Here is a 14,862-nt window from a genome sequence, read left to right as displayed (position 1 = left end):
TTGAGGACTGTAGCCTCAACACAGTGTGCCAGCTGGTGTGCCAGCTCTACCACTGAGCCACAGGGTGCCTCGGGACCTTGATTTCCAAATAAAATGCAAGAGTTACTGTCATCCAAGAGGGTTTTGGGCCACTGGGCAATAGTCCAGTCCTTTTTCTCTCTAGCCCAGGTACAACATCCAGTACATGGGCTACAGCAGTTGCATTCCTTGTGTTAAGCCTATCCTAAACCAGAGCTATGTCTGTGGTGGTGGCTCACTTCACGATCCTCTCAAGACTGAGATTGTCCCTGTTGCCGTGCAGCTTTTCCCCTTACACCTTTCCTTCAACTCAACTTTCCATTTAATATGCTTGAATACAGCAATCTGAAGAGCCAGCTTCTTTAACCATCACCTTTTGTGGTATACCCTCCTTGTGGAGGGCATCAGTAATTGGTCTATTGACCATAACATGGCCAAAACAGGATTTTGGTCAAACTGAAACTGAATTTCGATAATTATCAAAATTAAAAATAAATGTGTCACAGTGTAATACATCTATATTGGGTTTAACTTTTTGGATGTAATGACCTTTTTAATGATATTCTAATTTACAGGGAAACACTTGTAAAGAAAACAAACTATAGTGAAAAACAATTTATTTAAAATTTCAAACCATGTGACAACTTCAAACTGGGATGGTTTAACCTTCATCTGGGAAGAACAAAAAACCTGCATCATGGCACAAGCACTACTGAGGAGAAACTGATGCAGGAAACAAGAATTCATAGACATTAAACAAAAGTTACAAGTTGACCTCATGTGTGAAAAAATAAATGACCTTAAACAAAGAGATAAACATCCCAAATTAGCAGCAGCATGTATTTACTTGAATGTTTAGGTCTGAACCAATAAAACCAGAATTTGGAGCTCAAACATGTCCATTCTGACAGCTTTACCCGAAAAAGTGTAACATCTGCAGTGCATGAAAACAAATCCAGAGATCAAACCCAGCACAACAGAGTAGCATATTACAATACCTTCCAGTAGGATCTAAGGCATTTTCTGTCTTAAAGAGAAGGGGAAAACTTTCAAAATTACCTTGCAGCAAACTGGGAAAAATGTCTCAACAAAAACCCAGAAACTGGATGGGATGGACTCACAGATAAAGGAAATCATGTCATCTTCATCCATGTAAAATTACACCTGCCATGTTATATATCCGAGCCTATACATTTCCTACATTGTCACTGTTGGCAGAGTTGCAACGTTATAAGGGAACAATGTCAGACCAATGTTGAATATGTTGGCAGGGTTCATCGTGGGATTCTCACTGTATGAAAGCCTCAACTAAAAATACAACAATTTAATTTAACACCAAAATGTATAACATGATGTAACTTCTTTTGCTTAGCCATCCAGCTGAGCTTTAAATAGGCGTTCAATAGGAGTGAATGGGGGTGGGCGGAGGTGATGGGGCGACTCCTTTAGTTTCCCCACCTCAACTGTTTCCAAATGGCTGAATTGGTCTTTTCTGTAAATATGGGGAAAACGTAGTTGCCTTCTTTCAGCCAGCTGACCGGCAGTGTACAGCAACAGGCAGGGGAGGGGGTGGAGTAATAAGGGGGCCTTATTACTCCACGCTTTATAGAGAAAACTCCAGTTAATCAGAACCTTTCTGTCAACTGAGGGAACTTTAAAGTGTAATAGCTGTAGCCCATGCCAACAAATGTGCCTGTGTCAGAAAGGGAAAACATGTTTATAAAAGATAAAAGCCATGAATGTAAAGCCATATTGGTGAGGTTAACAATTGTCATAGTCTGAGGTGTCTTTTTGAACGTTTATAGTATTGCATTTAACCGGATAATAAATCACTTGCATAGATCATCAGACCTTGGGTATAGTTTTAGAAGTTTGGACGGACGGGTAAAAGGATGAGGGCACAGTACCAGCTGTGAGCAGCCTGTTTAGGTGCTGACTTCATTTGAACCTTATAAACAGAACTGAGTCTACGTCTCTCCAGCAGAATGAGGTAAATGAAGGTTTGGATATATATTTTTTTTTTTTTAATCAGTGCTCCCAACTGCATTGGTTTCAACTCTGTAACAATCTGAACCTAACATTATCAATGACCTGGAGTCAGGTTTGTAAAGTGCCAGCATGTGTGACACAGACAGAATAAAAGGGGTCAGCTTCTTCACACTAACTGTGAAACTAGAGGAAGGATGCAAACATACAAATCATCACTATCTGTAAAAAAAGAAAAGAAAACCTCTTTAAATCTACCTGTTGACAAACAACACCCTATCAAAAATAAAATCAGAACCTCTTTGAAAAATAGGAAAGATTTTTAAAAGTATAAAAAAGAAAATTTTTAAATAACAAATGTTTCAAACAACAAAGGTTATAACCAAAGCAGGCAAAATTACAACAATGGCCAGTACAGATTAGAGCTTCCCTATAATGGCCAAAATAATCACCTTAATAGTGTTTTCTTTGTTTTAGATATAACAGGGCAGAGCCTCAGTCTTCATACTCTGCTTACAGCATCGCATTCCTGTTTCCTTAAATCCATTTCATGGGCTTCTACAGAAACTCAGCTTCACCTTTTCTTAAATGGATGTGAGAAAAGTCCAGACCAGGCAGACTGATGTGAACCAAATATCATGTTTCTTATTTACAGGCAGCTGTGTGTGTTTTGATCCCTGTTTACCAGCTTTGGATTGTACTGTGTGGAGCAGCTCAGAGTGAATATTTATCATAACTGATTTTACAGTGGCATGCAAAAGTTCAGTCTCTAAAATGTTAATCACTGCTTGCAAACAGAACCAACAACCAAAAGGCATAAAGTTAGAGATGTATACGAGCATGTTTATTTCCCCTTATATGGTGCCAAAACTCTGAGAAAAATGTTTGTTGGTTGACCAGCAGTATGTAGGTAGCACCCATAAAACACCTGCCAAATGCTCTCTGCCAATGCCAAAGAGCCTTTGGAGGAGGAAAAACGAAGCTTTGAATCATCAGAGGCAATCTCAATGCAGAGAGTAATGAAGATCAGATTCTCAGCCAGTTGTAATCCCATATCTCCACTCTTATGGACCAGATTACCACCAGGATTGAGGAGTGGAGAGGATGGAAAAGCCTGCCTGTAGTCCTGACCTCAACCCAACTGGAAGCTTGGGTGTGCTGCTCATCCCGGAGTGCCCAACGCAACCGTACTGGCTGACTTACGATAAATGCTGGTTGAAGAAGGAGAGCCCATCCCTGTGAAGGCAACACCCATATAACTGTAACATTTATGGATAGGGTTGGGCATCGAGTCTCGAGAATCGCTTGGATCCGGGATTAACATTCCAATTCTCCTTGAATCATTCTAAAATTTAAATTCCGATTCCTAGTTTTGATACCCAGTCTGTCAATCGGAAGAAGAAGCCGAATTTCAGAACCGAAATTGTTGAAATTCAAATGACGGCCAACCCTATGTATGGAAAAAAATCACTGCAGGAAACACTGCATCCTAATAACAACAACAACAAAATCTGACTTATTTGTTTTTAGCTTTAAAATCTGAACAATCTAGGCATGTTGTGTACTCTGGAAGGAAACACAGAACTGTGTGTGCAAAAGCTGAAACAGGATGGCTTCTCAAGCAACCTCAACATGCTTATGAACTAGCTTAAAAAAAAAAAATCACAGACTGACCTGTAAAAAGCCAGTCAGCAATCAAATAATGTGGATTCTGCAAGTTGCATAATTGTCCCGTGTTATATCCCTACAGAGGTTTGATGTAGAACAACTCTGGGTTAAGAGTGGGACCCATATGGATTCTGAATGTGTTGTGCAATATGAACCGACTTTCAGCTTTCACTTAATGCACAATATCCATAATGCAAGAAAATCACAGAAGCAAAGAGGAAGAGCAATGAGAAAGAATCTCCTAATAAAATTAAGAAAAAGACACCAAGCACTGATTTGCACACCTCTGCTTTTGTTAGAAATCACTCCATAAATAAAGTAAACATGCCGTCTTTAAGTTTATGACTTTTACAAATCAGGTCTTTTGCCTACGCAGCTACTAGCAGCAAGACATTTAAAGAAATCTTTTGCATGCCTCTGTTTCTGGAATGCTTTAAATCTACATCATTCTTCACAGGAAGTCGCCGCTGATAAATCTCTCATCAATCACTTTTATCTCAAAGTTTTCATCCCCATGTAATCTTTGTATTGTATGATTGTCTGAAGCTTTGCTGAGTCTATTAATTAAATAGGGCTTCATGACTGATAAACTTGCAACCTATCTAAGAGAATAAAATAACTGCCAGCTTGAAGTACTTCAATCAAATATTTGCACAAATTGGAGCTCCAAAATAAAGAATAAAATTAAATTTGAAAAAAAATCTACAAAAAGGCAGTTTAACACCTGAAGTATCAGACAAAAAAAAAAGAAGTAATCTCATTATATTTTACAAAAAGTCAAATAAAACATGATATTCTTGTCCTGGTTTCCTTCTAGCTCACTAGAATAATATCAGAAACCCATATTTGTGATGTAAAACCTTTAAAGTGTGTAGTGTGTTGGACGTTTTATCAAAATAGACGCTCCTTGTTCAGTTCTTCCTGTTTTCCCATTATTCTCCAGTTTGCTTTGAAATATGCGTTCATGGAAAATATCTTTTGTTTTTATGTCCTTTATGTGGAACAGTCCGTGTCCACCTGAACCTCCAAGTTTCTGATGCCTTACGTGGAGAGTCACGAAGCCGGGTTTCAGCACTTTGGCCCTCGGACAGTCACTCCAGGCTCCAGAAAAAACATCTGAGAGAGAGAGTTGCCAATGAATAATAGACTCTGCTGCAACAGATTTACATTAGTACGAAAAGATCTGTGCACACACAAAGAGAGCAAAGATCAAAACCAACTTTTTCACTTGTTATGCTGGTAGGAGTACACTGTGTGTTCGGTCGGCGTACCAATGGGAACAGGCTGTTGGATGGCACTTTCCTTAAAGAAACAACAAAAATCACACCAATGAGTGATTCAAGCTCGTCAACGAATCTTAAAGTGACACTTAGAGAAAACAGACGTTACCTCAACTGAGATGTTGGTGGCAGGCACTTGGGTATATGGGGGTATGTAAGTCCCTTGCATAGATGCATTTGCAGGCATATACTGGAGGGACAGTGAGAATATTGAGCTCATTAAAGATACCACCCAGTGGGGTGTGACTGTTTGTTTTTACAATCTAACAGTGTACAAATGTACGCCAATAGTGAAAACACAGCTGGGTAATTATTTAAAGATTTCCTCTGCAGGATTTTCAAAAAAGGGAAATAAAAAAATAGCTAATTCTGTTTTGTATTATTTGAGTTAATGACTTCACAACAGGTAGAAAGCTGACCACTTGGCATTAGTAAACACATACAGAATATACATATAGCCTGAGGGGGCATGCATCTATGATTGTTTTCTGCGCTGAAATATCTGCTGTGTTTTCATATATGGCTCAGACACCGAATACTAGTAAATGGAGGAAATTGATAAAAATATCCAATTGAAGAGACAAAAACAAGAAACTACAAGTGGTTAAGGCAGCTACGATCACCTGCCCTATGTGATGTCACCAGAGACAAGTACATATGAAAGCTGGATTTTTGGGGAGGGTAGATTTTATCTGGTTTCAATCATTTATAAAAAAAATAGCAAAACAACATTATAAACTGAAATTTTTATGTTTTTGTACTCGGTGCATATGACGTCTATACAGTCAAGCAAAAATGGCAGGTTTTTGTGACCTTGATAAACCTTTTCCAAACTTTTTCCATGTTTTGTATGATATTTATTCCATATTTTTTAAGTGACAAAAACAGCACATTTCTATTAGAGGACAAGCACGTGTACACAAAGAGCAAAACAAGACGTTTATTTATTATTGTGAAACAAATATTCACTTCTATTCTAACTTGACCGGTTAAATGTCGGTGAAAACTCCACATATACTCACTGTGCCGCTGCTGCTCATGGAAAGGTGGCTGAGCTGCTGTGTCAGAGGTCCTATCATCGAGGTTGGCTGGATGGACATGGAGTGCTCCATTCCTGACGTGAGGACTGCTCCCTGTGGGAAAAGACACAACAAACACAGCTGGTGGGACATATTCTGACAGAACAAAGAGGGTGGTGAGACCAAACGTGAAAAAAGATGAATGAGGGAGGTTTACTGCAACAATAACAGGCAGAGAGGTTTAGAGAAACTCACTGTGGGAGGCATGATGTATGACTGATGATGCAGCCAGGACGGATTGTGTACCTGCAGCAACAAGGATGGCAGACAACATAAGCATGAACACTTAAGTAAAAATTTTAATTTAAGGCCCACGTGCTTTCTTTTTATGTTTTATTATTTGGTTGTCGTGTCCATGGGCGGTTGTAGACAGGGGCCAGTGCCTCTGTAGAACTGGTTCTGACCCCTGTTATGGAACCTGTACTGAAGTCATAATACTAAATCAATTAAGATGTTGCACTTTTAGCTTCAGTTGTATTTAGATAGGATCAGTTTTCATCTGCGACATCAGGGGTCTGTAGCCTGCAGCTTCAGAGCCATAGGTAGCTCTGTGGCTCACTTAATATACTAAACGATGAAATACTGCCTTGTTTTTTTTGTTACATTTTTTCTTCCGTGCCCCCATGAAGAAACACTGGACCCACCCTAGCCCCCCTGGTAAATTTGGTCTTGAGCCGCTAGTGTCTACTCTGATATAACAAACAGCAGAACAGTATTTAAGTAACACAGTCCTGGACAGACTCTGCAAGGTTTTCATTTGGTAGATGAAGTCAGAGGGATAGAGTATTGCTCATTTGGTGGCTCTGCATTTTGTGCCAAAATCCACTAATCAGTAAACAGCTAATCACAAGTCTTCTAACATCTAAAAAACATAATGTAGTAATGGAAAAGTGTCTCAGTCTCTTGCTTTGTTGTGGAGGAACTTTTCTTTACTACATTGCTTCAATTTATTGAGGTTTGTAGATATTTATTTATGCACAGCTCTCTTCAGTTCCCACCACAGCATTTTAATCAGGCCGAGGCCTGGACTTGGCAACGCCATCTTGATTCTTTCTCGTTGTTTTGGATAATTATCCTGTTGCCTGATGTTGAGTGACCCGGTTTTGACTGACAAAACCGAGTTCATCAGACAGATGGCCCATCATTTCACTCTTGAATACAGAGGAGTTCATGGTAGACTCAATGACTGCAAGATGGCCAATTCTATGAATGTAACACAAGCCCAAATCATCACTTCTCCACTACCGTGCTTGATATTTGTTATAAACTGTTTATACTGATATGATGTTTGGTTTTCAACAAACAGGACCTTGTGCATTATTGCCAAAAATCTCTAATATGGCAGACAAAGGATATTTTTAAAAGATATCTTGTGGTTCAACCAGATGCAACTTTGCAAACCTGATACTGAAAACTGCTGGTTATTACAATTATTTTATGTAAATTGATAGACTGTTTTATGTTGTCAGTTTTACCTTTGTTTTTGTTTTGTTTTTTGTTTAGTTGTTATGCTACTGTTTTGGTTAGGATTCCCTCAAAAAAGAGAGTTTGAATCTCAGTGGGATAATTCCTGGTGAAATAAAGGTTAAATTAAAAAAACTAAAAACCTAGGTCATAGTCCCATATTCTTAGAGATAATAATAATGATCTATTTAAGCCATCCCTGTTCAGCCATTTTTTAATCATACACTTATGAACTTTAACAGTTAACAGGCTAACTGAGGTCTGTGAAGTCTGGGATAAAGGTCTCAGGATTTTTGCAATTTCTGTGCACATTGCATTGTCTAAATCTATGGGGAATCTGAGGAAATGTTGACTACAGGGAAGACTGGAAACTATCCTAACTGTTTCCACTTCTAAATAATCATCCCACTATTGAAGGGTGGACTTTAAATAGTTTAGAAATGGTTTCATAATTGTTCTTGAGGGGGTTTCTGGGGTCTTTGCTGATGTCTTTCCACCTTGGCAACAAGATTACTTAACAAAGCTTCAGATTTGTCTAAGTAAAGGTAAAGTATGTACATTTTTATAAAGCACCAATAAGAACTGAAATCGGAAATTAAACATCACTTGCAAATAGTTAAGCAGTTAGTTAGTGAGACCATGTGACTCAACTTTTCAATATTTCTTAATTGATATAAACACAAGGAGAACAAGTGGTTGAAGATGAACATCAAATGGAAAACCGGAGTCAACATGTACTCCAAGGTTCCTGGAGAAAGTCTAAGAGGCTAGAGGACCAAATGTTTTATTAGATAAAGGTACAGCTTTATCTGGTGTACAATCAAGGATTTCAGTTTTTCTTTTATTAATCCAGAGACATTTTTCAACCATCCCAATTTTTGTACAGTCTAAACACCTGTGTAAGACATGCTTCATAGGGACCGGATAAGGCTTCAAAGAGATGTATACATAAGCATAATCTGTGTAACAGTGATAAGTAAGGTCTTTAAAAGTGCTCAACAAGTGTTAAAGAGGGAGTTCGTACATCAGAAATAACTAGTATGCCAAAACAGAACCCTGAGGTACCCCATAATAAATGGACTTGAAGAAGACCTGCAATTTGAGACAGCTACAAAAAATGAACATTCAGACAGCTTTAAACAAAACCACTTTAAGTCAGATCCTCATAAATCGGCCAATAACTCAGCCTTCCAAGCATGATCCTCTGGTAGAATGTATCAAATGACTTCATGATAGTCCATATGTTCCCATTAGGAAAATGTATGGACTATAATCCTGATTAACAAATGTCATGAAAAGGAAAAGTGGAAAAGGAAACACGGTGGTGAACGTGCCTCTCCTATGTTTATTTAAAGTGTTGCAGGCATAGAATTTGGGTTACTTTTCCTGTTGTACGATATACATTTTAAAGGTAATTAAAATGATTTATGAATTTACGGAAAATCTGTTTGTTGTATCAGCCTGTATCAAATCAAATAAGTCATCGATAGGATAACAGATAACATTTAAATGACATTAATCTCCTGACTCAGAAATGATTCTTATACCTGATAGGTGGACACAGGTGAAGGCATGTATTGGGGGAGGGAGGCTGTTCCGATCATCCGATTGGGAGCAATGCTGTAGGGAGAGGTATAGTACCTGCACAAAATGACGCACAGCAATTAGAAACCACCATATAATCACAGTTTCTTTGGCTATTAATGGGACAGGTCAGAGGTGTAGCACTGACCCGTTCTGTAGGGTGGTAGTGGGATCATAAGTGAGAGTCATTCCTCCCTATACAAAAAAGATAGAATAATTATGTAACCATAATGAGGGCTATTAACTTGGTCTTTTTGCTGAAAAACTTAGCAACAAATCATAAACAAACTTACAGGCTCTGAGTCTCTTGTCCAGGACCGACCGTTCTGGAAATATTTGCCTTGGCTCTGACGCTTCTTCTGGCCTCCATCAGCAAATTTACACAACAAAGGTTCTATTGGTGCTGAATCAGGAGTTAATAAGAAATCATCATGACAGCGACATGGGATTTTATATTTTTCAAAAAAGGACAAAGAAAGAAAAGGCAGATCAATGAAACAAAATCTAATCTCACCTGGAACTCCAGGAGGAGTTTTGATATATTTTCCATTGAAATGTTGGATGATAGCCTCACATTTCTCAGTTGACTCCATCCTAAGAAAAGTAATTAAAACATTATCTACTTGAAATGACCACCAGGGGGCTCACTTGCCCTGATTATCACTTAAGTTTTTTTCTTCTTCAGAACTTATTTTAATCAACCATAATAAACAGCTAATTATTGAGCCATCCACACTCATTGGTTAAAGATGTGCCAAAAGCCTTAAAACAAAAATGTATTTTATTCCAAAAGCATGACATTATCATGAAACTGACATTAAATTTAAAATACCAGCAGATATGACATACAAATCTGGTGGCCTCTGAAAATGAATGTGCAAAAGGTCTTTCAATAATTATCTTAAACATATGAGCACATCAACACAGAGAGGCACAAAATCAATCTTCTTCTGCTGTCAGTGCCCCAGACCTAAAGTCTTTAGAAAATCTGTGAAATGTTATAAATGAACATATTGGAAAAAGGGAGTTGTTGCATAAACAGCAATCGATCATTACTGGTGATTTTGTTAAATACAGTTATATTATATGATTTTTCTCTGATTTATTTTGAAAGATGAATTTACTTAAGGTTTTTTTATGCAACCTTAACAGGACTAAATGTGACTGATAAACCCAGAGCTTCTTACCTGGCAAAGCCCACTCCTCGGCTGGTCCCATTGGAGTCGCGAAGGATGCGAGTGGAAATGGCCTGACTGAAGGGCTTCAGCATGTTCTCCAGCTCCGATTCATCCACGGACAGAGGAAGATTGGAGATGTACAAGTTGGTGGGGTCCTGCTCCTGTTGCTGACCACAAACAAAGACATAACACCATTACTGAGTGAGCACATGGAGGAGACAAAAGCTGTTGCTTCTTTGTGACAAGAAGGAGCTCATAAAATGGCATATAAGGAAATTAAGTAAATGAAACATGTCGGACATTTGGAGGAGAGAGGAGTAGTTAATAATAAAATAAAATAATAGCTTCTATTCTCATGCCTCAGTTTAAGATCATATTACAACAGAAAACATAGGAAAAAAACTCATGATATAAGACCAGGAAACTGAAGAGCTCAATTCAGGTAATTGGATCCAAAAGCATATTCTAAGTTCATACAGTGTTTTTTCTTCATGAATGGTCTGCAATGCTCATTTTCTATCTCGTAGTGAGAGCAGAATATCGGAGAAGAAAAACATTCTGTTTCCTTGCTAAAGGTAATCACTAATTCTGTCCTTATATACAAGTACATGTTTTATAAATCAGTATGACTTATCTGGCTCTTCCAGATCAGCATTTAAAATCATTAAAAATTGAAATTAAATTACCCCATAAAAGACCACTGTTGTGTTTTTGTGAGCTAATTTCTTCTGTCCTTTATGTGCTGCTCAAAAATTTTTTATTTGAACTACGGTATCTTGTAAGATGCTCGCTCTGTATCACCTCCAGCTATTATGCATATTTATCATCTGAGATGTGATTAAAAGCCAGTTAATGCAGTGCAAGTTCATTTCCATCCCATGAATAATGGATGTGTAATCTCTGCGACCTATGAGGAAGGTGATTTCTCCTCCACCTTCCTCCCTCTTGCTGTACTCTGACGCTGCAGAGTGAGCGAGCAGAGAAAACCTGCAGCAAACTTCAGCTGTAAGTAAGTCGGGGTGAGCCAGAGAGTGTCCTGACGCAAGCATAAGCCTTCTTGTAAACTCCAACACTAGGGTTGAGGGAAATTGAGCTATTTTGTGAGCGAGAGGCAGTATGAATGTCAGTGACCCAGCTTAACATGAGATCAGCTTTCCCAGGGTGTTGGTGGCTGTGAGTGCGTGTGATAATCCAGTTGAGGCAAGGCTGCTGAAGTGCAGGCATGATTGTCAAGTTCTCTGCATGTGTGTTTGTTTGTGTGTACGTTGACAGGGCGGGTGGCTGGGCACTATGCCCTGCTGACTGGGGAGGTGCTCAGACACTGAGTCAGAAGCCACAGGGGAGAACAGGCAGCTTCTTTGTACCGGGAGCCCAGGGAAAGCCCCTGGGACCCGCTCCCTGACACCGTCACCACTGTGAACACACACGTATCCTTCGGTGGATTTGGACACAGATTTAGAAACACACCCGGACAGCTCAGCACGCAGCAAACACAAAATGACAACAGGAAATAAAGACAATAATGGGATACATTTACAAACCATGGCTGAAATGCAAGAAAAATAAAAGCTTATACTGTTATTTCTAATATACAAATGTAAGTTTTTTTTGTACTTTTTAATATTATTTAGTGACTCGATTTTAGTGATATTGCTAGCCATGCTAACCGTGCTAACCGTGCTAATCGGCAGTATAAGACGTGAAACCCACTTTAATATATCAGCTCCACATTCATTGTGTCTTGGTTTGAATTGATAATAAAACCCTCTTTGACATCAATTGCTCTCTGAGACGTGGTTTTTGCACCCAGTTATTAACCACTCTCAATAGGAATGCTGAAAAACAAGTTTTTAATGCTGTTTTTACACCCTGTTGTAGCTGTTGTAGAGAAACTGGAATTTGCTAAAATTAGATGGTCAAAGCTTTACAAAATTAAAAAATAAAATAAAAAATTTTAGAATTGCCCACAAAATTCTGGTCAGTGCATCTCTGATCTATAAAGTCAGGTTAGTCCTATTAATAAGAAATAAAGAAACACAAAGTTATGCTTCAAAGCCTTTTTAATCCTGACATTTCTGTCAGTTCTTAAAGGGATGTTCACTTTGTGCAACTTGTCCAGTTTCATAGGATGCTACAGAATTTTAAGCATAAAACATTAAACCGAAAATACATAATAGGGTACACACCCCAGAGATTTAGACCAGGGGTCATTAACAAATTGATCCAAGGTCAGACATTTCCGATGCAAACATGGAAAGTACCTGCATGTATTTAGCCATGTTTATGGTAACTGTAGCCTATTTGCTTTATTTATTTCACTTTCTGGTGTTGTAAATAGATGATGTTTCATTGTTCTTTTATCTTTCCAAGACTTTAAAACACACGCATTAATTTAGTTGATGTTGCTTATCAGAATCTTTTATCCTACTGAGCTAATCAGTGCCTTCTCAGAGACAATTTTATTTTCTTCGGTTCTAATTTAGCACTTGTGTGGGGCCCAAAAGCATGGCTAAGGCTCTCACATTAAGAACCCTTCTGAGCTGGGCTATGGTTGATTCTTGTGTCAGATTGTGCATAATGTTTTAGTAATCTATTTAGAGGGCCCGGTGTGGCCCTGGAGCCATCAGCTGATAATCAATAGTACAGTACAACAAATTAAAAATAAGGAGCAGGAAATTAGCTACATGAGAGTTAGCCTTTTTTATTTTAATAAAACTATTTTTCCTAAAAGCTTGTAAAAATTACCATATAAACAGAATTATTCATAAATTGAGAGGTTGCAAATATACCCAGCATATTATAAGCGCATATTTTGTGGTTCTTACCTTGGCCATCTGAGCCTGCACCCCGACTGCCTTCAATGCTGTCACTGCTTTCTGAGCTGAGGCCGGACTGTCAAAGTCCACAAAGCCATAGCCTGAAAAAACCAAAACACAAAACATTATATACAAGTTAAGACACGAGGTATGATGCATTCCAGATGACTTGAACTAATAAACCCCTGAGTCAGTGGGAGTTCTTCAATGAATGGGGCCCTGGATGACCCTCCACATCTATATTTAGAGAGACATAAGTCTCTTACTTTATATTTTTTCAAACATAAAAAGAAAATTCACAAATTGTCTTTCAAGGAAACTGTAATCAGTGGAGAATAATTCAGTCCAGGTTTATCAGCAATTTTAATGTTTGTTCCAATCTAAGGTGATTGGAATTCCAAAACAAGTATTTATGTTTTCTCAAGTAGCAGAATGGTTTCATAAACAGAGTTGAAAACACTCTAAATTATTTTATATTTTTGATAAGAGCTGATCAAATCCAGTCCAGGTCTCCAAAAAACAGCAACGCAGCTCTTTAGTTTACCACAAAATCAAAATCTAAGACTTAAACACCAACCTCATGACATTACCCACACTCAACATAGGAGGTTACCCACTCCCCACTGACTGGGCATTCTCATAATCAATAGAAAACTTGGCACAGCTGGCAGATATCTTTTTTCTTTTGAGAGTTTCTGCTGCTACCTGATAAATGGCACCCTGCGCGGTGAGCCACATTGCCCGCACAACTACTGAAAAGCTCTACAGAGAGGGGTTCAGAAGTAATGGGCTGTAACCTTAAAGCTGTAATATTTCTACATGGTCAAGCTTCGTCTGAATGTTGTAATGCTATTTCATCTCCTCTTATTTATAAAATATACAAAATGTATCAGCTGACAAGATAACTTGAGCAAGATCACTATAAGTTACAAAAAAAAAGGTTTGTAAAATTATTAAGAAGAATCAAATGAAACATTGTATGGGGAGCATCTCTGGTAAAAATGTTTTTTGTTTTTATCAATGCAATTTGTTTGGTAGAAAAAAAAGGTGAGTGTGTCTGTGCATGGCAGCTTGTACTGTGTTGGCCTGTGATGGACCAATGACCACTGGGAACCCCACTCCCACCTACATGACCCTGCAAGGACATGCATGTATACACAATGCATAAATGGACAAATTAATGTTTCTTCTGACAGGAAGTAACAAAGTTTTCTGAGAGGCTGAGCTGGAGTCGTGACTTAACTCTTCCTATCAAAAGCACATTTTTTGGTGTAATGAAATTGATTTCCAATCTAAATCTGCCAGGGATATGAATAATTCTGGGCTGTTATAATATATCTGTTATAATTACAAAGGATTTTTTTTTTACGTCTCACCTTTGCATTTGTTGGTAGTCTTGTCCAAGATGGCCTTGGTGGACACAATTTTCCCATACCTGCAAAATGATGAAGTTTAAACTCAGTGGCTATTCTGGCACTATGCATGAAAAACATTTATATTTAGCAAATATTTAACATTTTAGTACTACAAAACATTGTAGAGGTAAGGTGGTTTCTTTCCAAGTTTACCATAATTGATGTTCATGAGGACTGGATTAAAATTTACCAGATGCTTTATGAGTAGTAACAGCGAATATAGTTATACAACCTGATAATAAATGATATGCATCAGAAAATCTTTAAGGGCAGAGGGTAAATTTACTGAACTGAGAGTAATGTCCTCTGGGTTTCTGCATGCAAGACAGAATTAAAGAGTTTCCATCTTTTTCATTTCAGTTCACGCACAATAT

General features: G+C 38.2%; 1 protein-coding gene across 3 annotated transcripts in view; it reads right to left on the bottom strand.

Moving 5' to 3' along the window:
* Window positions 1-618: 618 nt before the first annotated feature.
* Window positions 619-14,862, bottom strand: part of rbms2b (RNA binding motif, single stranded interacting protein 2b) — a 31,373-nt gene continuing 17,129 nt past the window's right edge. For 2 of the 3 annotated variants that reach the window (XM_047367955.1, XM_047367876.1), the window contains exons 3-14: window positions 14,450-14,508; window positions 13,083-13,174; window positions 10,267-10,424; window positions 9,594-9,673; window positions 9,373-9,482; window positions 9,228-9,274; window positions 9,043-9,136; window positions 6,227-6,277; window positions 5,975-6,085; window positions 5,062-5,142; window positions 4,893-4,974; window positions 619-4,788 (exon numbers count right to left, since the gene is read on the bottom strand). In XM_047367955.1, coding sequence (XP_047223911.1) covers window positions 4,897-4,974; window positions 5,062-5,142; window positions 5,975-6,085; window positions 6,227-6,277; window positions 9,043-9,136; window positions 9,228-9,274; window positions 9,373-9,482; window positions 9,594-9,673; window positions 10,267-10,424; window positions 13,083-13,174; window positions 14,450-14,508 — 961 coding nt within the window. In that variant the 3' untranslated portion in view covers window positions 619-4,788; window positions 4,893-4,896. The remainder of the gene's footprint in view (window positions 4,789-4,892; window positions 4,975-5,061; window positions 5,143-5,974; window positions 6,086-6,226; window positions 6,278-9,042; window positions 9,137-9,227; window positions 9,275-9,372; window positions 9,483-9,593; window positions 9,674-10,266; window positions 10,425-13,082; window positions 13,175-14,449; window positions 14,509-14,862) is intronic. The other variant, XM_047368026.1, reaches the window with a different exon arrangement.

Source organism: Girardinichthys multiradiatus, chromosome 1 (assembly GCF_021462225.1).
Source record: "Girardinichthys multiradiatus isolate DD_20200921_A chromosome 1, DD_fGirMul_XY1, whole genome shotgun sequence".
NCBI classification, from domain to species: Eukaryota; Metazoa; Chordata; class Actinopteri; order Cyprinodontiformes; family Goodeidae; genus Girardinichthys; species Girardinichthys multiradiatus.
This window is presented reverse-complemented; position numbering and strand designations above follow the sequence as displayed.